This window comes from Bos indicus, chromosome 3 (assembly GCF_029378745.1).
Source record: "Bos indicus isolate NIAB-ARS_2022 breed Sahiwal x Tharparkar chromosome 3, NIAB-ARS_B.indTharparkar_mat_pri_1.0, whole genome shotgun sequence".
NCBI lineage: Eukaryota > Metazoa > Chordata > Mammalia > Artiodactyla > Bovidae > Bos > Bos indicus.
The window spans coordinates 102356621-102375440 of record NC_091762.1 but is presented as its reverse complement, the minus strand read 5'-3'; the positions used below and the strand labels follow the sequence as shown (position 1 = coordinate 102375440).

Here is an 18820-nt window from a genome sequence, read left to right as displayed (position 1 = left end):
CAGTGAGTGCGGCTCCCACTGAACACTCTCTGGGGAAGCCTGGAGGAGGGAAGAGGAAGGGGACTAAGCAGTGGCCAGAGGGTGAAGTGGGCTCGCACAGCAGTCTCCCACAACAGGGAAATCTGGGCTGAAAATGGAGGTTTGTGAGCAGTGAGCACAAGGGAGGCATGGATGAGATGTCTCAGGGAGACGTCAGAGGAGGAAGTGCGAAGGTCAGGGCAGAACCTTGGGAGCACAGAGATAAAGTTGGGAGTTGGGAGAAGGACGGCCCTTCTGCATCCAGAGTCAGGGGTCCTGGTGAGGGTCCCAGAGTCCTGCCCCGGCCTGTGGAGAGTGCTGTGAGCCTCTGTGCTGTGTGCACGGGGGAGGGGTGGAGAAAAGATCCCCAGGGAAAGGGCATTGCCTGGTCCAAGAGAGAGGCACCCTGGCAGACGGTTTTGTTCACTCTTTTATTATGAACTTGTCAAACATATTCACAGTAGAGGAGAGACTAATGAACTCCCACGCAGTGTCGCCTCCCGCCCCCAGGAATCAACACACGCCAGTGTTGTTCAATCTGCTCTTCCTCTCAAGCCTCCCCTCCCCGCTGGTTCCTGGGACACAGATCTCAGGCGTCATACCATTCCAGCCATGAACATTTCAGCAACTTTCTCTAAAAGATAAGGATGACTTTTTTTAATATTACACGATTATCACACCTGGAATTTTAACAATACTTCCTTTTTTAAAAACGCCCTATTGCCTTGTAGTATCGGTTTGCTTGTTTGGTTGTGCTGGGTTTTATATGCTGCGTGTGAACTCTTAGTTGTGGCACGTGGGATCTAGTTCCTGCGTTGGGAGCACAGAATCTTAGCCACTAGACCACCAGGGAGGTCTCAACAATAATTCCTGAGTATCGTCAGATATCCAGTCCTCTGCTGACCTTTCAACCCTCAGAGACTCCCAGTAGATATTCTTGAAACGGACCCATCAGACTGGTTACTTCTTGGGGAGTGATGCAGGCGTGGGGGAAGTAAAGAGCTGTGCGGGTCTCTATGCTTGCTTGGATCCTGGCCCTGCCGTTCCTCCATGCCTTCATTTTCTTACCTGGAAAATCTAATTTCATTCAACACATATATGTAGAAGTTTGAATCTTCAAGAAAGGGACCTTCCTGGTGGTCCAGGGGCTAAGACTCCGTGCTCCCAGTGAAGGGGGTCAGGTTCCATCCCCGGTGAGGGAACTAGATCCCACATGCTGCCACTAAGCGTTCACAGGCTGCGATTAAATATCTCGCATGCCGAAATAAAGATCAAAAAAATTAAGACCTGGTGCAGTCAAATAAATAAATAAGTAAATTTAAAAAAATAGATCTTCAAGGAATAAGGGTGAATCTCCCAGGGGTCTGCACCAAGGAGGGTGGTTTGCCGACAGCTGAGAATAATGCCAGGAGCCAGAGGAGCCAGAGGTCCGAGGGAGGCCACAGGGACAGTTGTGTAGATGCGGCAACAAACGAGGAAGACTCTGCCACCTCCAAGCACCGTGGAGTGTGGATGTGAGGGGAGAAAAAGCATGTCTAGGGGACGCTGTCCTTAGCCAGGTTCGTGGTTAGCACAGGAAGTTGAAGGGGGTGTTCAGAGAAGAGGAATATAGGGGATTTTTGCCCAAGTTTCAAACTGAAAAGATCTGGCAGGTTGGAGGAGGTTGCTTGGAACAGACAAGGACCAGACAAGAGCTATAAATTCTTCACGCCAATAAACAGTGGCTGTGAACATCCTAGGGTGAGCCGCATGCCGTTGGATGCAACAGAGCAGTCAGCTGTGTCCAGACTGTGATAAAGCCATTGGCTTTCATCATTCCTTTATTCATTCAATCCTGTTTCATTCTTTGAGAGACTTAGTCATCACAGCTTCCTGGCACTGGGGAAAGGAAAGAACCTGAGCCTGGGTGCAGTCTTCCCTAGGAAAACCCTGGAAGGTAGCATCTTCCCTCCAATTTCCACAGTAACAATAAAATGAGCCTCTACCCCCACCCCCCTCCTCCGGCTCCTCTAATCTAAGAGGCAGGATTTCATCAGCTGCCCCTAGGCCTGGAAAGTGGATTGCGTCAGGTCAGAGAATGACTAAGCCACCCCACGTGGTTCACTTTCCAGCAGGGCCCACCCCCCAGGCTTGGGCCAGACCTAATGACTCACATGGCTTGACCTTGGGGTGCCGAGGGCCTAAGGGCCCGGAGAAGCCGCCGGGCAAGGAGGGGTTGAAGGAATGGGAACGTGGTTGGAAAGCCTCCATCTCTAAGGCTTGGAAGAAATTAAGAGGCACAGTCTTCCTGAATGAGGGAAACGAGTTAGAAGGTTATTTTCTCCAGGTCCTGAGAAAGGAGGAGGGTGAGCCACAGCGCTTCTGGAGTGGCGGAGGGTGGTGGTCTCAGAAGAGGGCACAGAACCCTGGGAGCCTGCAGCATTCTAGCAGGGCTCCATCCCTGCAGCCACTTGGGCTGTCCAACTGACTGCCACTCCGTCTTCCCTTTCAGTCCTGGACACACAACATTCAGCGAGAGAAAGAATTTCTGCGGAAACTGGTGAAAGCGCGTGTCATCACTGACCTCACCAGTGGTATCTGAGGTGCACCCAGCACACCGCCACAGAGGTCCAGCCACCACCCCCTGCCCACTTCACTGGCCTCAGCCTGGCTCTGCTTGAGAGGCGCGGGAGCCTTCAGACCGGGAGAAGGACCGTGCCACGTGGCCCCAGGGGTGGCGAGGCCCTGGCAGGGCAGCCAGAGCTACGTCTGCTCAGAGGCCAGCCTCAGAGCCCAGCACTCGGCCTTCAGCTCAGCCTGGGCCCTTGAAGCCAGAAGGCCAGGAGGCCACTGGTTGTGCCCAGCAGGCCCAGCATGCAGGAAGCGGACGCTAGGCAGCAAAGCTGCTGCCAGAATCATTTCTCCAATCAGTGTTCGGTGTATTATCACTTTGTGAATCTGGGGGGGGGGATAATTTATTTTTTAATCAGGTTGGAGATGTCACGTTTGGTCCACTGGCCGTGCAGAAAGAGACCCACTAAAGGGCCCCTCAGGCAATGGTCCCAACAGGCTCCCCATAGAGTGGGGGTGCCAGGACTAGCCTGTGCCCTGCTCCGTGGCCGAGGGGAGGTGGGCGGGATCTCAGGCCAACCCCCTCCAGTTCATGACAGTGTTTGGCCTTTCTTGGGGAACAGAGGGGATATTCCCACCCAGCTGCCTCACAGGGGAAACTTGGAGCCATCCTTTAAGCCAACAAGACGCCCCTGGGTTTGAGCGGAAAGAACTTCAGAGTTCCGGAGGCATGGCCTGGCCCAGCCTGATGGGAACTGCCGCCACCCCCACCCCAGCTGCAACCGACCCCCAGGACAGTGCTGCAGGCCTGGAGCAGCCTACCCGGCAACTCTTCTGGGTTTCAGCAACGAGACTGCCAGGCCCTCGGGTTCTGCCTTTAGCCTGGACCAGAGGGAAGTGAGGCACCAGGACTTCACCCAGGCTGCGGGAGGCCTGCTGGGAAGCCATCATGGAAGCAATAAAGCTCTTCCCTGAGCCTGCCTCCTCTCGCTTTCTCTGACTTTCCCGGAAGAAACAGGAACCCAGGGCTTCAGCAGCCACCCTAAACCCAAGGGCCATGTCTCCAGCCTTCTTTCCACCTCTCCCAGCTGCAGGACCTGCATGGTCACCTAGGGGCCTTCTGGAGCCTCCCCTGTCTCCCAGCAGTCCTGCACCCCCTTTGCCTTGAGAGGCAAACCAGGGGCATCAGGACATGCCCTGGAATCTACACTGGTACCCCCCTAAGGGAGCTAGAGGGCAAGGGACTGAAGGCCACAGCACTTAGGACAGCACCGCTGGGTCATCACAGCCCGAGCTCTGCAGGGACAGAGATTCCTGCAGGCACAAGAAAGTGGCACTGCCAAGTACCCAACACAGAGCAGCCCACTGACCTCACCCACTCCTGGCAGCCCCACCCTCCCCCTAGCACACAGTCTCCTCTCAGCACCCTCTTCCTGCACAGAACAGGAAGGCAGGGCCTAGCCTCAGGAACCCCTGGCAAGTGGAAAGGACATCCCACCCCCAGAGCCCTGGAATCTGCTCTGTCCCTTCCCCCGCTTGGCAGGCCGGCCACAAGCCTGCCCCTGAGGCCACAGGCCTGGGTGTGAGTTTCCTGCCAGAGTTGCCGCGTGGCAGCAGGTGGGGCAGGCTGGCCCCTCACCTCTCACCTGACATCCCAATCCAAGTGCCATCCCCTTCCGGACTCCCCACATGCCCCTATACTGTGGCACTTTGTCCTCAGACAGAAACCTCCTGGGTGGAGGAGAAAGCGAAGCCCTGACTGAGGGACAGGGAGACCCAGAAACTTCCCTCCATTCTGCTGGAGACAAGGCCACTCTGATGCAAACTCCAATGCGAACTTGTGTGCTACATGAATGGCGCCCCCTGCGGTTGTACAAGGCATAGGCTGCATGCCAGCAAGCTGCAGCCGTGACCATAAAGCCCTGGGGAAGAAGCCCCTGCCCAACTGGGCAGCTGGCCGGGGGCGAGCAGAGCTGCTCCCTGCCTGGGGACAGTCAGGCTTCTAGTCCCCACCGCTGCACATGAACTGCTCTCCCCAAAGGCGTGGCTCTCCACCTGCACACACCAGAATCACCTGTGCAGATGTGGAAACTGCGCATGCCCCGTCTGATTCAGGTCTGGGGGTGGGCCCAGATCTGGGTAGTTTTAAAAGATCCACAGATGGTTCTGACACACAGCCAGAGTACAGCTGGTCCAAACGCGCGTCCCCTGAGCACTTTCATCCCCACCCACGGCTTCCAATGGTCGGTTGGTCAACAGTTCCCAAACTGCTATCTCCAGCCCAGCTCACTTCACTTTCTCCAGGCTACAAATTCAGTCACTTCCTGAACATTTCCACTAGGATAATCCACGGGTCCCTTCAGCTCAGCACGATCGACACTGAACTCACAAGCTCCTGTCCACAGCCTGCCTCTGCTCCAGGAGCCCCAGCGAGAATGAATCCCCTACACCTGGTCACCCAGACCAAAGGCAGACTGTCCCACTGCCCCACCCCATCCAATCTGGCACCAACTGAGTTTTCAAAAAGGTGCAGCCCTGAAAGAGCCCCTGAAGCCCCACACTCTCCCCACAATTCAGCTTCAGATTCCTCTCTTCCCCCAGAAGCCTCCTGACATACCTCCAAACCATCCTCACTTCAGCCAGAGTTAGCCACAGAAACGCACGTTTGATCACACCATTCTCCTGCCTGAAACAAGTTCGGTGGTCCCCAGAATAAAGTCCAAACTGCCTATAAGGACATACAGCATCTGGCCTTTCTTTACTTCTACCCCTGTTACTTACTCACCCAACCTCGATCCCACCAGCCAAACTGCCATAATTAGGCATCTTAAATACGACCCTCCAGCTCCTACCTCAACCTTCGATGCAAACCTTCCTCCTCCGGGACCCTCCTCTTCTTCAGCCCCTGGCACCCCCTCCTACCACGCTGCCCTCGCTGTGCCGGGCTGAGCAGCGGTGTTTGCAGGTGTGTCTGTATTCCAAGCCCCAGGCGGCAGCGGAGGTGAAGTGGTGGGTCTAGCGGAGGGGCTGGGGCCGCTAGAGCCGGGTCGGACCTTGAAAGCCCCAGCTCGGTGCCTTGCGAACTTAAGGAGTGCGATGAGTCTGTTGAGAGAAGAAACTAGTGGTGGATCAGAGAGAGCAGCTAGCACAGAGTGGCCAGCCACGACGACAGGAGCCCAAACGCCAGTGGCCCAAGGCCCATCCCCTCCCGCTCCCGCCCTCTGCCCGGCCTCCCAACTCCCTACTCCAAGTGTCTCCAAACTCTGAACACCCAGTGTCTGCGCCTCTGCACCGACCTGGGGCCCTCCCCAGTGTCTCCTCCCCCGCTACCTCGGGGGACCTTAGTGGAGCGAGGGGGACCGAATTCCAGAGGGTGGAGCGGCCAGGTGAGCCCTGAAAGGTAGGGCGGGGTGGGGGAGCGCTTGGGCCCCACCCCAGGATCCGGTGACGCCAGGGCTGGAATTTGACACCGGACGGCGGCGGGCATGAGGCTGCTGAGGGATGGAGTTGGGCTCTGCCCCCAGACACGGCCCACGGGCTCCGCCAGCAGCAGGTCCCTCGGGTCCCAGCTCTCGCTGTGTCCCGGACCCAGAGCCCTGCACTCGCGGTAAGCCGACCTGTTTCGCCTACCTCTCGTTCCAGCCCGGGGGCTAGGGGGGAGCGGCCAGGGTTTTCCCCTTCCACTCCTTTCTCACATTCTCCCTCTCCTGGGCCCGCTGTGCAGCTCTCCGCCCCTCCCAGCCCCCCTCAGTCCCTCTAGTTGCTTGTCGGACTATGCTAGCCCTGCCTAGCCCTGCCGGCCCGCCGCGGTAATGCGAGGCTCCTACTGCCGCTACAGGGCTCAGACTGGCTGCCAAGACCTCGCTTTTGGCTAAGAGAGGCACGGCCAGGTGCACAGCCCTGGGCATGAAGTTTCTGGGCTGCAGGGGAAAGCCCGGCTCTGGTTCCAGGAAAGGTGCCTAGAAGAACAGGACACAGAACCCCCCTGGTGAGTATCGGGCTGGTAGATGGGGCGGCCAGACAAGGGCTGGAGGACCAGGTGGCCCCAGATGGCACCGAGGGAGTGGGAGGGCCTAAACTGCCCGCAAGAGACCTGCTCCTGTGCTCCCCCTACTGCAGGGGCCTTTAACCCTACCTTGCTAGGCTTTCCTTCCATCAGTGAGAACAAGTCACTACCCTGGCTCCTCAGGCCCAAATTCTGCTAGGAGAGCACATGTGGCGCTGGAGGGCCTCTCCAGGGAGACCTGGCCCTCAGGCACGTGGCATTCTGTGCGCTGGGAGTGAGGTAGGAAGTGACAGCTGGGACCCACGAGCAGGACAGCTAGTGAGGGCCCATGAAGGCTCCAGGGCTCCAGAGAGGTGTTTGGGAGTGCCAGGCAGTGCGGGCTCATAAATATTGGTGGGACTCTGAAAGGCCGACTGGGTTCATGAAGGATGGTTCATAGGGGAAACTTCTAGGAGCAGGGCCAGGCTGCCAGATCCAGAGGGAGCTTGCAGGCGGACAGTCCTGGACCAGCTCTCACGGTGGCTCAGCTCTCAGAGACCAGGCTGGTGTAGGAAGCAACTCCTGGGAGTTGCTGGGGCCTGAGTCTGGCTGAGGGTAGGGGGAAAGCCCACCCACCGTTGAGTCCACAGGCTTGACAGATGCTGCCCCCTGGTGGCCATAGAGAGCCATGGCCCAGACCCCCTCCCTTGTTCCTAGAGGGCTCCTCAGCCTCTACCACCTGCTGACTCTTGAAGGATGTCTGTAGTCAGGAGAGACTTCTGTGGTCAGGCGGCTCTGCATCCAGACAGAAATCACAGAGGAACAAGCTGCAGCAGCACTTGGGTGGGCAGCACAGGCTGAAGCCTGGACCTCACTATCATCCAATAACTCGGGGCAACCCGCAAGCACCCTAATTCTTCTCCAGGCCACAACTTCCTCCTCTGCAGTATGGACAGCAGGCTCTCTGTGAGGTCAGGGTGTCCAGCTGCTCCCTTCTCCAGCCCTGCAGCACAGAGCAGGAAGTTCCCTTCCCCGCACAGCTTGTGGGTCTACCCTTGTGACTTTAGATAACTGCTGAGCTTCTCTCAGCCTTGTTTGCTGGTCTGGAAAACGGGGATGATACATACTATTTACCTCATGGAGTTATGAGATCTGAAAGGAAACAGGTGCAAAGCACCACCACATAGTTAGGTTCTCGATGCAGCCACTTCTCTTGGGTTGAGCCCAGCTGCCCAAGCCCCTTGTCCCTCACCTGGAGAAGCTGAAGTAGAGGGATGACCTGCTCTGAGGATAACTCATCTCTCCATGTTCCAAGCTGCCTCAAGAGGAGGGTGGGGGAACAGGTCGGCTACAGCTGATGGGAGCTCCTGGTGTTGACAGAGATGGAGCCTGGACGTGGAGGCCTTTCTGTGCTGCCCCTCCGGGCTGGGCCTAGGCGGCAGGTGAGTGGTTCTCCCAGAGCCTTCTACCGGGTATTGAGGAAAGGTGGCTTGACCTGGGAGGGAGAGCATGGCTCCGGGGTGCAGGTATCAGAAGTGGGTGGGGAAATAGTCAGGGAGGGGCCAGAAGGAGGGAGCAAGGTCAGTGCCCTCCAGAGATCCTTTCTCCCCGCTCCCTGGGGCTGCTGGCCCATTATCCTCCAATCCTGTCGGGCCCCAGCCCCTTCCAGACCCTACCAAGCTGTCCTCTTCCCCCCTGAGGCTCCCCATCGTCTCTTCTAGCAGCCTGCGCTATGGCCCACCCTGGCCGCTCTGGCCCTGCTGAGCAGCGTCGCCGAGGGTGAGGCCTCCCTGGGCCCCGCGCCCCGCAGCCCGGTCCCCCGAGAAGGCCCCACGCCCGCCCCGGCGTCCCCCGCGGGCCCCCTGCCCGGTAGGTGAGAGGGCAAGAGGGCGAGGGCGCGTGGCGGGGCGGGCTGGCAGGGGACCCGAGCGTAACTGCATCTCGTTCTAGGGGGCCGCGCGGCCCGTCTATGCGGCGGAAGAGCCCGGCGCCCGTCGCCCCCGCCGCCCCGGCCCGCGCCCCCGCCGCCAGCGCCCTCGCCCTCGCCCGCACCCCCTCGCGGGGCCCGCGCGGCGCGGGCAGGGGGCCGGGCCGGCCGAGAGAGCCGGGGAAGCCGCGCGCGGGCCGCGGGGGCGCGGGGTTGCCGCCTGCGCTCGCAGCTCGTGCCGGTGCGCGCGCTCGGCCTGGGCCACCGCTCCGACGAGCTGGTGCGCTTCCGCTTCTGCAGCGGCTCCTGCCGCCGCGCGCGCTCCCCGCACGACCTCAGCCTGGCCAACCTGCTGCACGCCGGGGCCCTGAAGCCGCCCCCGGGCTCACGGCCTGTCAGCCAGCCCTGCTGCCGACCCACGAGCTACGAGGCCGTTTCGTTCATGGACGTCAACAGCACCTGGAGAACCGTGGACCGCCTCTCGGCCACTGCCTGCGGCTGTCTGGGCTGAGGGCTCGCTCCGAGGGCGTGCGGACAGACCCTGACCCGTGGATCTAACTGCCTGGGATCACTGGGGGCTCGGCCGGAGATGGAGGCTTCGGCCGTGTGAGTGATGGACATCAGCCCTGCGGAGATGGAGGCACGACTGCCCGGTGGCCCCAGGGCTCCCACCCTGCCGGCCTCAAGCCCGCAGACACCAGAGACCTCAGCTGTGGAGAGCCGAGCACCCACTGCTCACAGACTCTGTCACTGCCCTGGCCAGGAACCCAGGACTCCTCTAGAGAACCCAGCAGTGTGAGGTCTCAACCTAAGCCCGGGCCTGGGGGGACAGATTTGGAGACGTGTTATAATTCGTTGCCGAAGTGCCTGTGCTGGAGCGGGCCGTGGACTCTCTGGTGGGAGCTGGACCCCTATTTATTACGTCTAAGTTATTTATTTACTTCTGTGGTTTGTCAGATCCTTTCCTGGGCTATGGTGGCTGGATGGGGGATGGGTAGAAGCAACTGGATGGAGATCCCACCCTGACCATCCTGCTCACAACTTCGGGCTCACTCAGCAATCACAGGCCTGGCCTGGGACTGCTTGCTCTCACCCAGAAGCTCTGGGACCTGAGGGGCATGGAACACAGGCAGAGGAGGTGGCAAAGATGTGATCGCTAGTCCCAGCAGGCCAATTCACAACCCCCTGCACAGTCCCCAGCACTTGGAGCCTGGGGAGAAAGCCATTGCCTTGAGACCTCAGGCATGCTGGGGGCTTGTTAGATGGTAAAGATTGCACCACCTCACTGTCACTGATCAGAGTCCTGCCCTTCAGGACAGCCTGACAGGTGCATATACTGCCTGTGCTTGCAGATAGCCCAGCATGGGGAGCTCACTACCACACTCTGTGAAGCAGCCCACGTCAAGACAGCAGCTGAAAAGCCTGAGGATGGGGAAGAGGGTGCAGTGGGAGGCTGGTTTGGGGGGGATGAAGCACAAATCATCATGGAGATAAGAAAGCAGGAAAAGACTGAGGGTATCTACAGGGACCTGCATCCTGGGTAATGAACAAGGATATTCATTCATTCATTCAACAAATATTTATGAAGTACCTATTTTATGTCAGATGCTATGCAGACAGCAGGGCTACAGAAGTGACCCCATGATCTCTGCTATTAAGCTTAAACCAGGAGAGACAGACAATAAAAAAATAATTTCCATAAACAATTATTTAAATTCAATTTGGCCAACAGCATGAAAAAGGACCAGAAGCTGAGAGATACACACCCTCATCTGGAAGGAAAGAAGGAGAGGTTAAATGCTGACCCTGTCCCTCCACACTGTCCCCAAGTCATAACACAAAAGTCAGCACAATGCCTCTGAGCTTGAGTATGTCCTGTGAACCCTTGTTTCCCGGGCCCTATGAATTTGTCCTATATGATTTTTTTTTCCTTTGAAATTAAGATCAGGACACGTATTTGGATGCATGATGCGTCTGTGGAGCCGTGGGACATGCGAGGGGTGGTCAGGAGGCAGTGGGGGTGCTGGTCTGGAGCTGAGGAGGCAGGTCTGTACTGGAGGTTGACTGGGCAGCTGTTAGCACAAAGGCAGTAGCTGCCGCCAGGGGTGCACGAGACTCTGTAAGAGCGAGGCAGACTGAGGCTGGGATCCCTCAGGCATTTGACACCATTAACCAAAATTCCTTCCCAACTGCCTCAATGCCTGCCTGCTTTGGCACAGATGCCCCCTTCTCCCAGGCTGGAGTGAGGAGCTGGCAAGAGCTCTTTGAAGGCTGTGTGCATCCGAGTCAAAGAGGCGAAAGGAGTCGTGTTTCCATTCTTCTGTTTTCACTGCCTCAGTTCTAGGTGCCCCCAAAACTCTAGTGTCTCATGCTGCCCTCAAACACCTGCTTGGCCCCTCTCCCTGCTTCCAAACTGATTCAGGATCTTCAGTCACCAACCCCCACCTCCAACCAAAGAAAATGGCAGCTTGGAGACATCTCACGAAGGCCGTGCCTGGTCCTGGCTGGGGGTGAAGAGGAAGAAGTGGAAGTGTTAGTCACTCAACTGTCTGACTCTTTGCAACCCCGTGGACTGTAGCCCACCAGGCTCCTCTGTCCATGGAATTCTTCAGGCAAGAACTCTGGAGTGGGTTGCCATTCCCTTCTCTGGGGGTGAAGAAGAAGGTCCTGTGAATTTCAGAGTCACTGAGACCAAGGAGCCCCTGATGAAAAGACTTGAAGGCCCGGTAGAGGATTTGAGGGCCAGGCTCTGGCCCTCAGTGGACATCTGTGCTCTCAGAGCCACTTACAGGAGATGGGTTGAAGCCATGTCTGGCAAGTCCCATAGAGAGACAGCCAGGTCAGAACCTGAGCCAAAGGCGCTGGCTCTCAACACTCGAAAAATTGTCAGTCCTTGGGAGAGCAATTTCCCCCACCTCGCCCCCCCACCCCCGCCCCCACCACCACCAACCCAAGGCTGAATTCTGGGCCCTGGAGAGACTGCCCAACACTGTACAAAATTGTGGATCAAGCCACAACTTCTCCAAAAGGAACACATTCCCACAAGAACTAGTCTCAGTTTGCAGCTCACAATGAACCAATTGTGTTGTGCTAAGTCACTTCAGTCGTGTCCGACTCTTTGTGACCCCACAGATAGTTGCCTGCCAGGCTCCTTTGTCCATGGGACTATGAATACTGGAGTGGGTTGCCATTTCCTTCTCCAGGGGATCTTCCTGACCCAGGGATTGAACCGCATCTCTTACATTTCGTGCATTAGCAGGCGGGTTCTTTACCACTAGCACCACCTGGGAAGCCCCTATGAACCAAATCCCTCTTCAAAAATAATAAAATAAATGAAGCATTTTTCCCAAAGGGAACACGTTGCAGAGCTCCACCTCTCTGCCTACAATTTAGCAGAGGTCACCTGGCACGTGGCCTCCACACAGATGGCTCTAGAATCTCCATTTTTGACTGTCATCTCTTTCATATTTGCAAAATGACACTGCCCATTTGAATGAAATTCCCAGAACTAAGGTATGATCTCCTCCTAAGGCGTATCAAGTCATCACCTCTTGCAAGACAGAAAACTACAGATGGCTATTTTAAAGATACAATTTTATTTATTTATGACTGTGCTGGGTCTCGGTTGCTGTGCGGGCTTTTCTCTAGTTGTAGAGAGCAGGAACTACTCTCCAGTTGCTGTGCGCAAGCTTCTCATCAAGGTGGCTTCTCTTTTTTCGGAGCACGGGCTCTTGAGTGCTCAGGCTTCAGTAGGTGAGGCGTGTGGGCTCAACAGTTGTGGTGCACGGGCTTAGTTACTCTGTGGCATGTGAGATCTTCCCAGATCAGGGATCAAACCCTTGTCTCCTGCATTGGCAGGCAGATTCCTTACCACTGAGTCACCAGGGAAGCCCTACAGATGGCTTTGACTTGACAGTTTTCCCCACTTCAGGGGGTACCCAAACATCCCTTTAGATTAGTTTCAACCAGGAATCAAGGTTTGGGGAAATCCGTGTGCTCCCCCTGCCCCAGCCAGTGGTGTTCCTCGTCTCTTGTCCAGGGATTGCCACATTTCCCCTGGCTAGAGAGCCCTGTGCCTGAGTGCATGTGGACTGGCTACCTATTTTGAAAAGGAAGGTAGGGTAGAAATCTGAGAAATCAGAGAAAAGATCTAGAATTTGTGCCATGTGAGATCACTCTCTTGTTCACAGGGGCGGTGCTTCACCTGTTTTGCAGCTGGAGTGTCCTTACAGAAACTTACATGAAAGCCAAGGATCCTTCCCACCCCACCTCCCACTTCAATGCTGAAAAAACCACTGATATGGAAATCTGGTGAAGAGTTTGAGGGAGCCCATAGACTTTCTGAAGCTCATTCAGAGATTCTATAGGAGTCCATGGCCCTCGAGGTATCCTGCTCTGTTCCAGATACTATTATTAATGTCCTCCTGTAGCTAGAGTAATTCCTCTATCTGTGCACAGGCCCTCCTTCACAGGGTTCTCTGTATCCATTATTTACAAGCCTCCCTATTCATCAACCTTTTTCTATTGAATGTCCTCTTTCCCTCTGCATTTAAACTTGCTTGAATATATCACGGCACACACACACACAAACAAAGACACTGTGATTAGAAATTTATAAATATCAATATATAATCTGCTTACACCGCTCCTCCTTCACGAAAAGAGCTCTTGCTGTGGTCCCTAGTGGCCTCATCATTGCTAAACCCAAAGGCTGCTTCTCAGCCTTTAGTCCTTTGGATTCTCAGAGGTACCCAACTTTGTCACTCTCTTGGAACACTTGTCTACTCTTGACTCTCCATCCCATACTCTCCTGGATTTTCTCCCACCCCTGCTCATTCTTAAGACTCTTTGGGGGTTCCTTTTCCTCTCTCAGCCCCTTAAGACATCAGGGCTCTGGTACAGGCTTTCTCTCCCCATTTTACTCTCCCTGAGCAATATGACCAACTTCCATGATTTCCGTTACCACCTCCATGCTGATTATGCTCTCATTGTATCTCCAGTTTAATCTTTCTCCTAAGCTCAGCCTGTATTTCCAATTATTTCGTCTGCATAGCCTCAGAAACCTCCAACTGAACTTATCTGTTCTGGATGTCTTCTGTTCATTCCTTCAGATGCCCTCTCCACCATTCTCGTGCTCTAAGCCCCACATCAGTGAGTTTCCTTGCTCTTCAGCCTCCAAGCCTCCTCCAGGGTTCCTCCCAGGTGAATGGCACCAATCTCCATCCAGGGATACAAGCCAGAAACTTGGGCAACAGCCTAGATGCCCTGAACTTTGCCACTTCCCTTTTCCATTAGTTCTCAGATCCTTAGATCTTGCAAGTCCATCCTCCTTTCCCTCTTTCCAAAGCTATTCTGTGGAGACTTCCTAATTTGTGGAATGGTTTATTATTCATCCTTCTAAATGGTCTCTGTCTTCAGTCTTAACTCCCTCCAGTCATTCTCAGCTCTCTGACCTTTTAACATTAATTAGGCACTAAAAGTAGTGCCTTGGGCCAGTTATGGGGAATCCAAGATCAGCCAGAAACGTGTTCTGCCATCAGGGAGACCACAGTTGGAGGTGGAGTTAAGGGAAGGGCTAACCAGTTTGGCAAATAAAAATAGGACATCCAGTTAAACTGGAATTTCAGATAAGCAATACTTTTTTTTTTTTAAGTAAGTATGTCTCATGCAATAATTAGGACATACTTATACAAAAAAAAAAAATGTTGTTTAGGTACTTCCCTGGTGGTCCAGTGGCTAAGAATCCACACTCTCATTGCAGAGGGCCAAGGTTCAATCCCTAGTCAGGGCACTAGATCTTACATGCTGTAATAGAGTTTGAATGCTGCAACTAAAGCTCCCTCATGCTGCAAGGAAGAGTAAAGATCCTGTGTGCTGCAACTAAGACCCGGCACAGCCAAATACACAAAGAAATATATTTTAAATGTTGTTTATCTGCTATTGAAGTGGGTGCCCCCTTTTTTCCTGGCAACCCTAGATGGGGGTAAACAAGTGAACAGAAAACTAAGTCCCCCAACAGAAGTATGATTAGGGTACAGTGATGTATGTCAGGCTTGGGGAGGATTCTATACTCACAAAGGAAGAGGAATCATTTCTACCTAGACGGACAGGGAAGAGCCAGGAAAGTCTTTGTGAAGGAGGTGGCTCTTGAACTGGGCCTTGAAAAATAAAATACTTGCTTTCATTGCCTCTCAGTTCTAAAACACCCCTTTTCACCAGCCATGCCCTCTCCAGCAAGGTCTGGGGCTCAGCCTTGGGCAGGAGTTGGAGGGGGTGAGATGGGTGAGGGCCTCTTCCTTGGGCTATATTTTTCAGAGTTATCTTCTCTTCTTACTGGCTGGCCAGTCCCTCATTCCTTCCAAATGAGGGATATAAAATATAAAATTTTTATATTAAACTGTTTCTGTATGCTTATTGTGTGGTTTCTCCTGACTGGCCCCAGCCTGACACAGCCTTTTCAGCAGAGGCAATTGCATGAACAAAGGCAGGAAGCATGGAACAGCCGGAAGAGCCAGGGATTTCATGTAGAATTGGGGGAGGGTCCTCCTCAAGACACGAGTCTAGAGAGATCATAACAGTCCTCGAGTGCTATACCAAGGAGCCTGGACTTTGTGCTGAGTGGAGCCACTGAGGGTTTTAGGTGGGATTGTCTAGAGACATGTTCCAGACAGATGACTGGCCACTGTGTCTAGTTTGGACTGGAAGGGGCAAGGCAGGGGACACCAGTTAGAGATGCTGCAGTTAGGGCTGCTCAGACAACAAACGCTGGCGCCTTGACCTAGGCAGAACAGTGTGGAAGGACAGAGAGACAGGAGGTACGATCCACGGGACTTGGTGATGAGCTGCTTGTGAGGACCTGATGGAAGGGAGAGTTTTCAGGTGGCTTGGACAACCAGTAAGAAATTTAGGGGATGTAGTATTTTTAGCCCATAATGGGAGTAAGGTGTGGGGGAAGCCGTGTTTGATTTTGTAACTGTTCAACTTGATGTGCCCGTGACAGTTTCAGAAGGCAAGGAGGCTGGCAGCGGCCGGGTCTGGCAGTCAGGACAGTCTGGGCCAGAGAGATCTAAGACTCATAAATCAAAGACAAGGAGGTGGTGAGCAGCAGAGGCTAAGGCTTGGAGACCCAGCAGTTTAGAAACAGGGAGAGGAGAAGGGACAAGGCTGTGAAGGAGACCAAAAGGGTTGACCAGAGTGGCGGGAAAAACAAAGCAGAACAAACGGAAGGCGCAGTCGAAGGGGCCAGATGCAGCAAAACCATCAAGTCACATAAGGACTGAAACTGTCCACTGGGTTCTCTGGCCACAAGGTGGCCTAGGGACTCAGGCTAAGCTTCTTGCTGAAAACAACTAAAAATACTTAGACAAAACATACTTTTAAAAATTAATGCACCTGTGAGCTGGTATACACAGAAGAAATATTCAGGCCAAAATAAACAAATACAGGAAACCACAAAGGTAAACAAAGTTCAGTAGCTGGTATTCACCTTGAGGGCATTTTCTTTACCTGGGGAACCTGGGCATTGGTAGCAAGGGCTCCCTTGCAAAGAGCTTATGGGGGCAAAGGGAGTCTACCTGGAACATTCTCAATAAGGCCAGAACCCCAAAGGACTATGCCCACATCTAGAGGTGAACTAGAAATAAACCTTCCCCTCCTTTCCCTAACCTCTTTCCCTCAAACCAGGGGACTACAAAGAAAATAAACTTCCTTAGTGCAATTAACCTTAGTGCTAAGTGGAAGGGGAGAAACCTCCCCTGAGAATTCTTAACCATAGGCAGGGCCCTCATTTGGTTTTGCAGACCAAAATTCACACTGTTTTAGAAGGCTGAAAAACTTCAAACTGGTTAATCTGTCATGGACATGGATTGCTAGTGGTTCCAGGTGACCAACAGAAGCTCTTTCTCCCCCTCTCCTGGGCTCTGGAATGCTCTCCTGAATTTGGGAACCCCTCCCAGGGTTGTCGGGGCTTCCCAGTGACTCAGTGGTATGGTTCAGGTGGCAAAGAATCTGCCTGCAAAGCAGGAGACCCAAGTTCAAACCCTGAGTCGGGACGACCCCCTGGAGAAGGAAATGGCTGCCCACTCTAGTATTCTTGCCTGAGAAATCCCATGGACAGGGGAGCAGGCAGGCTACAGGCCATGGGGTTACAAAAGAGTCTGGCATGACTCAGTGACTAAACAACAACAACAAGCCAGGGTTGTCACAGGTTCTGGCCCCTATATGTTCTCTTCTTTTTTAAAAAAACAATTTTAATTATTTAAAAATTTTATTTATTTTTGGCTGTGCTGGGTCTTTGTTGCCTTTGGGAAGACTCTTCTCTAGATGCAGCAAGCAGGGGCTACTCTTTGTTGCATTGCTTTTCATTGCAATGGTTTCTCTTGCTGCAGAGCATAGGTTCTAGGTGCACAGCTTTCAGTGTTGCAGTGTGTGGACTTTAGAGCTCGGGCTCAACAGTTGTGGTACACACGCTTAGCAGTTGCTCCATGGCATGAGGGATCTTCCAGGTCAGGGATCAAACCTGTGTCCCCTGCATTGGAGGTGGATTCTTAGCCACTGGACTACCAGGGACGCCCCCTCATTTTTTTTAGAAAGAGGTAGACAGATTTTGAACACAGAATTTGTGGTCTTAACCCTCCCTCCATTCCTCCACCTTCCATAATGATATATTAGTATCAGGGCCAAGACATTTCACACCCCTATGCACAGACCTGGAATCAGTACTTTATTGTGGCTTCCTGTTTCCTCCTTCCAAATCCCCCTTTCCTTCTTCAATGTATTATACTGTTACAGGAAGGGGGACGCCCCTCCCAGGGTCCAAAAGAGGGATCTTATCTAACCCTAGGAGATGAATGGTCCTTGGAGACACATGTGCTGACAAAGCAGACTTTATTGGGAAGGGACACCTGGGCGGAGAGCAGTAGAGTAAGGGAACCCTGGAGAACTGCTCTGCCTCAGGGATGGCAGTCTCAGTTTTACGGTGATGGGATTAACTTTCTGGGTTGTCTTTGGCCAATCACTCTGACTCATGGTCCTTCTGGTGGCGCACACATTACTCAGCCAAGATGGATGGCAGCGAGAAGGATTCAGGGAGGTGGTAGGACCTGTGGGGTCTCCTTTTGACCTTTTCCGAATTTTTCTGGTTGGTGGTGGCAGCTTGTTAGTTTCACATTCCTTACCACACATTGTGGTAACTCATGCAAATAGTTACTATGGTGCCTGGCCAGGGTGGGCAGTTTCCGTCAGCGTTTCCCCTAACAATACTATAGACATATTTTTCTAAAATGTAAATTCAATCATCAATGCCCACTTGCAACCTCATCATGGTTTCACATCGCACTTAGGATAATGTCTCAATTTGTCTTTCCAAGCTCATCGCCTTCCTCATCCCCTCCGCCTTCCTCCCCCTCACAGACAACCCCCTTAAAGTGAACACAGCTAACTAACTGTACTTCAAACATTTTCTTGATAAAGATTTGTTGAATGACTAGATTCCCACTGGACTCTGCTTACCAGCTAATCAAGCCCCCTCCTCCCCAGTCTCTTGCTGTTGCTATTCAAGCTAAGATCAAGTTTCTCCTCCTCAAGGAAGCCTTCATCCACCTCAGGCCTCAATGGCTATAGCCAATGCCAGCTTCCTCCACTGAACACAAGAACAGAGGTCCTTTCCTTTTTTATTTTTATTTTTTCCACTTGGGGTAGAGACTGCTGGCGACTTGGGCCAACCAGATCTGTGGCTGATCTCTGCTATCCTCGCTGTGTGTCCAGCGAAAAGATAAGCTCAACTTTCCCCAACTTCGGCTTCCTCATCTGAAAATAGTGAATGAAAATACCCACCACAGAGTTGCTGCGAGAACTGGACTTAAGGTATGCAATGTGCTGTTCCTTGCACTTAAATATAAGCTATTTTAATTACTCATAAAGACAAGTTGCTTCCGAGAACCTAATGAAATTCTCCAAGCACTGTCCATGGTAAGTAGTTTCCCGGTTGCTCACTGGGTGGCCCTGAGAGCCATCCTTTTTTATTCCTGAGGCGCGCCAAGCCCCTTTCCTCTTCAGTGTTCTTCTCAAGACAGTACCCTTCCTGGGACCGAGGTCTTGCCGCCAGGTCTTGAGCACCAGATTAACCTGTGTCCCCCCACCCGGTCAGTCCCCTCCCAAACACACACCTTAACCTCCAGCCTGGCTTCCCAGCTCTATCCCACCGGCCCCTAGACTCACGTCCTCTTAGGAAGCTGCCCCGCTGCGCCTCTCGCCGGTCGAACTTGGCCGCAATAGGCCTAAGGCTGCCTGGGCTCGGCTGATCCCCAGACCACGTGCTCCCGGCCTCCGCCGCAAGGCAC

At 53.8% G+C, this 18820-nt stretch overlaps 2 protein-coding genes and 1 long non-coding RNA gene across 16 annotated transcripts in view; 2 read left to right on the top strand and 1 right to left on the bottom strand.

The window, feature by feature from the left end:
- ST3GAL3 (ST3 beta-galactoside alpha-2,3-sialyltransferase 3) overlaps positions 1-3543 on the top strand; it is a 215630-nt gene extending 212087 nt beyond the window's left edge. For all 10 annotated transcript variants that reach the window (XM_019957647.2, XM_019957644.2, XM_019957643.2 and 7 more), the window contains one exon: positions 2510-3543. In XM_019957647.2, the coding sequence (XP_019813206.1) occupies positions 2510-2580 (71 nt within the window). In that variant the 3' untranslated portion in view covers positions 2581-3543. The remainder of the gene's footprint in view (positions 1-2509) is intronic.
- Positions 431-18814, bottom strand: LOC139182260 (uncharacterized). Of its 5 annotated transcripts, XR_011565913.1 has the most exons (5): positions 7806-7940; positions 7688-7705; positions 5421-5670; positions 2172-2305; positions 431-652 (listed from the first exon to the last, which is right to left on the bottom strand). It is a non-coding gene; the product is annotated as an uncharacterized lncRNA (long non-coding RNA). The 5 variants fall into 5 exon arrangements; XR_011565915.1 differs by lacking the exons at positions 7688-7705; positions 7806-7940 and adding an exon at positions 18699-18814; XR_011565914.1 differs by lacking the exon at positions 7688-7705 and having other exon boundaries at positions 7806-7946.
- Positions 7915-9420, top strand: ARTN (artemin). Its single transcript, XM_070786694.1, has 3 exons — positions 7915-7995; positions 8278-8422; positions 8504-9420. Exons 1-3 carry the CDS (start codon positions 7936-7938, stop codon positions 8989-8991), a joined length of 693 nt encoding a protein of 230 aa, XP_070642795.1. The 5' UTR covers positions 7915-7935; the 3' UTR covers positions 8992-9420.
- Positions 18815-18820: the final 6 nt, after the last annotated feature.